Source organism: Portunus trituberculatus, chromosome 9 (assembly GCF_017591435.1).
Source record: "Portunus trituberculatus isolate SZX2019 chromosome 9, ASM1759143v1, whole genome shotgun sequence".
NCBI lineage: Eukaryota > Metazoa > Arthropoda > Malacostraca > Decapoda > Portunidae > Portunus > Portunus trituberculatus.
The window spans coordinates 3207501-3210000 of NC_059263.1; the positions used below are offsets into that span (position 1 = coordinate 3207501).

At 48.0% G+C, this 2500-nt stretch overlaps 2 protein-coding genes across 8 annotated transcripts in view; one reads left to right on the top strand and one right to left on the bottom strand.

The window, feature by feature from the left end:
* Positions 1–2500, top strand: part of LOC123501586 — a 13215-nt gene that overhangs the window by 3393 nt on the left and 7322 nt on the right. The gene's annotated exons all lie outside the window — the stretch shown is intronic.
* LOC123501587 (hyaluronidase-like) overlaps positions 71–2500 on the bottom strand; it is a 5925-nt gene continuing 3495 nt past the window's right edge. For all 7 annotated transcript variants that reach the window (XM_045250521.1, XM_045250514.1, XM_045250517.1 and 4 more), the window contains exons 5-8: positions 2279–2386; positions 1522–1718; positions 941–1082; positions 71–616 (exon numbers count right to left, since the gene is read on the bottom strand). In XM_045250521.1, the coding sequence (XP_045106456.1) occupies positions 425–616; positions 941–1082; positions 1522–1718; positions 2279–2386 (639 nt within the window). In that variant the 3' untranslated portion in view covers positions 71–424. The remainder of the gene's footprint in view (positions 617–940; positions 1083–1521; positions 1719–2278; positions 2387–2500) is intronic.

Here is a 2500-nt window from a genome sequence, read left to right on the forward strand (position 1 = left end):
TTCCAGTACTGAAGAAGCTAACGAACATAGCAAATGCACAAACGAGGTTCTAAAATGAAAGTACATCAGGTATTCATCACACTTGTATATTTGTGGTTACTGGCATCGTTTTGTTCAGTGTGTGTACAGAAGTATGTGTAATGCTCTGGTTCTGGCTGGGAACTTTCACGATCGTATGCTGGAGACACCGAAAGCAGTAGTAGTAGTGGTAATAGTAGTAGTGATAGTATAGTAGTAGTGGTAATAGTAGTAGTGATAGTATAGTAGTAGTGGTAATAGTAGTAGTAGTAATGGTAGTAGTAATGGTAGATAATCCATCTCAATCATAACCATTACACTTCACCCTTTCTCCATCAATACGTCAATAAAACACACACACACACACACACACTCTCTCTCTCTCTCTCTCTCTCTCTCTCTCTCTCTAAGTACACCCTCCCACTCTATTACTGCACCATGCACCAGCGCCATCTACCGCCCGTGTCTTCACCTCACGAAGGGCAGCCCGCACCCCCCTCTTGAGGCGGGCACGGGAGGCCAGCAGGCGCCTTAGCTTAGTGCGGGGGAGGTGAGCCAAGTACCGCACCAGGGGACCGAGTTGACCCTCTGCGTACGCCTGTAAACAAAGGCATAGTGGCGGTGGTGATGGTGGTGGTGAAATAAGAGAGAGAGAGAGAGAGAGAGAGAGAGAGAGGTTAAGTTAGGTTAGACTGCAGAGGAAACAAAGAAATATAGACAGTAACACGTAAAGGAGATAGGAAGAAACATAAGAGAATAAGATAAATAAAAAGATATAACGAATTCACAGTAAAAACTCTCTCTCTCTCTCTCTCTCTCTCTCTCTCTCTCTCTCTCTCTCTCTCTCTCTCTCTCTCTCTCTCTCTCTCTCTCTCTCTCTCTCTCTCTCTCTCTCTCTCTCTCTCTCTCTCTCTCTACTCACCTTCAATTCCTGACATTTCTCCTTCGTGGCCAAATCTTTACCGCCCCCCCAGACCACCACCCCCTGGCCCCCCAACAGCCGTGTCATGCCGAGGGTGTTCACAATGTCCACGGGGTAGAGGAGGTCAGGAGTGTCGTGGTACCTGCATGAACGATGAGTAGTGCTTAGTATGCTTGTGGCGTCGGAAGAGGAAGGTTCGCTGTACTTGTCTCCCACGAGTGAATGGCGATGTGAGCTTAGCAATAGGGAGGATTTGAGTTGGGTTGAATGAGAAGGAGTTTGACTAAGGAGAGGGTATAATAGGGTAGAGAAGGGGCACACACACACATACACACACGCACACGCACACGCACAGACACACACACACACTCTGATAGACTAAAAATGCGTAGATAGTCTTCATCTTCCTCTTCCTCCTCTTTTTCTTCTCCTCCTCCTTTTCCTCCTCCTCCTTCACCTCCTCCCACTCATTTAGTTAGCCTTCTTTTCCCTTCCTCTCATCTCCCATTTTCCTTTTTCCTCCTTAATCTACCTCAACACATTCTTGCACCCGTCCCATCATCTCCACCACCGCCACGCACCTGTACCACATGTAGGGTATCACGGGAGCAGTAGGGTTGTCACGCCGCCGCGCCGCTAATCCCTCCAGCAGGCTGAGACGCGCGTGCTGGCGGCGTGCCCTTGGAGAGTACCCTGAATAATACCTGACGTACATGCTCGGGTACAACGCTACGCTGCTTTTGAACATCCATGAAAGTTTCTCGTTCATCTTCTTTATCTGTAGGGGGAAGGGTCGAATGTTTAGCGTTCTGTGGCTTCCCTGCAGGTATTGTCCATCTCATATCCCCCGGAAGCGATTATTTGTTCTTTCTTTTAAGCAAGAGGGGAACCAACCAAGGGCAACAAAAGATGTAAAAAAGGGCACTTCAGATGATAGTTCTCTTAAAGATTTACGAAGAGTTAGCCAAATTTCAGGGCCAGAATTCTTACTTCAGGCATCTTCTATTTGGGGGATTTTGAGGAGGGTTTGGAGCGATAAGACTAGACAGAGTGGTGCGTCAGTCACCTACAACATGTGGTTTCTGTGAGGGGAAGACAAGGGTTTGGTACAGGAGGGGTGCGTGGTGTTTATACTGGTGAAAAGTTAAATCTCTCTCTCTCTCTCTCTCTCTCTCTCTCTCTCTCTCTCTCTCTCTCTCTCTCTCTCTCTCTCTCATAAAGATAATTGCGTTTTAAAAAATGCATTCATAATCACTTTTCATCATCATTCTCTCTCTCTCTCTCTCTCTCTCTCTCTCTCTCTCTCTCTCTCTCTCTCTCTCTCTCTCTCTCTCACACCTGTGGATTGCAGGTGGTGGAGAAGGCCTTCCAGTCGTTGCAGTAGGGATAGTGGTAGTAGCCCCAGAGACCGCCAGGACGCAGCTCACGCGCCACCCACAGGAGAGACTGCAGGAGGGAGGGGCGTGACAAGGGTTAGAGAGGACGTAGGGAATGACAAGGAGGAGGAGGAGGAGGAGGAGGAGAAGTATTGAGTTTAAGTCGCTCTAAATTCTTATCTCC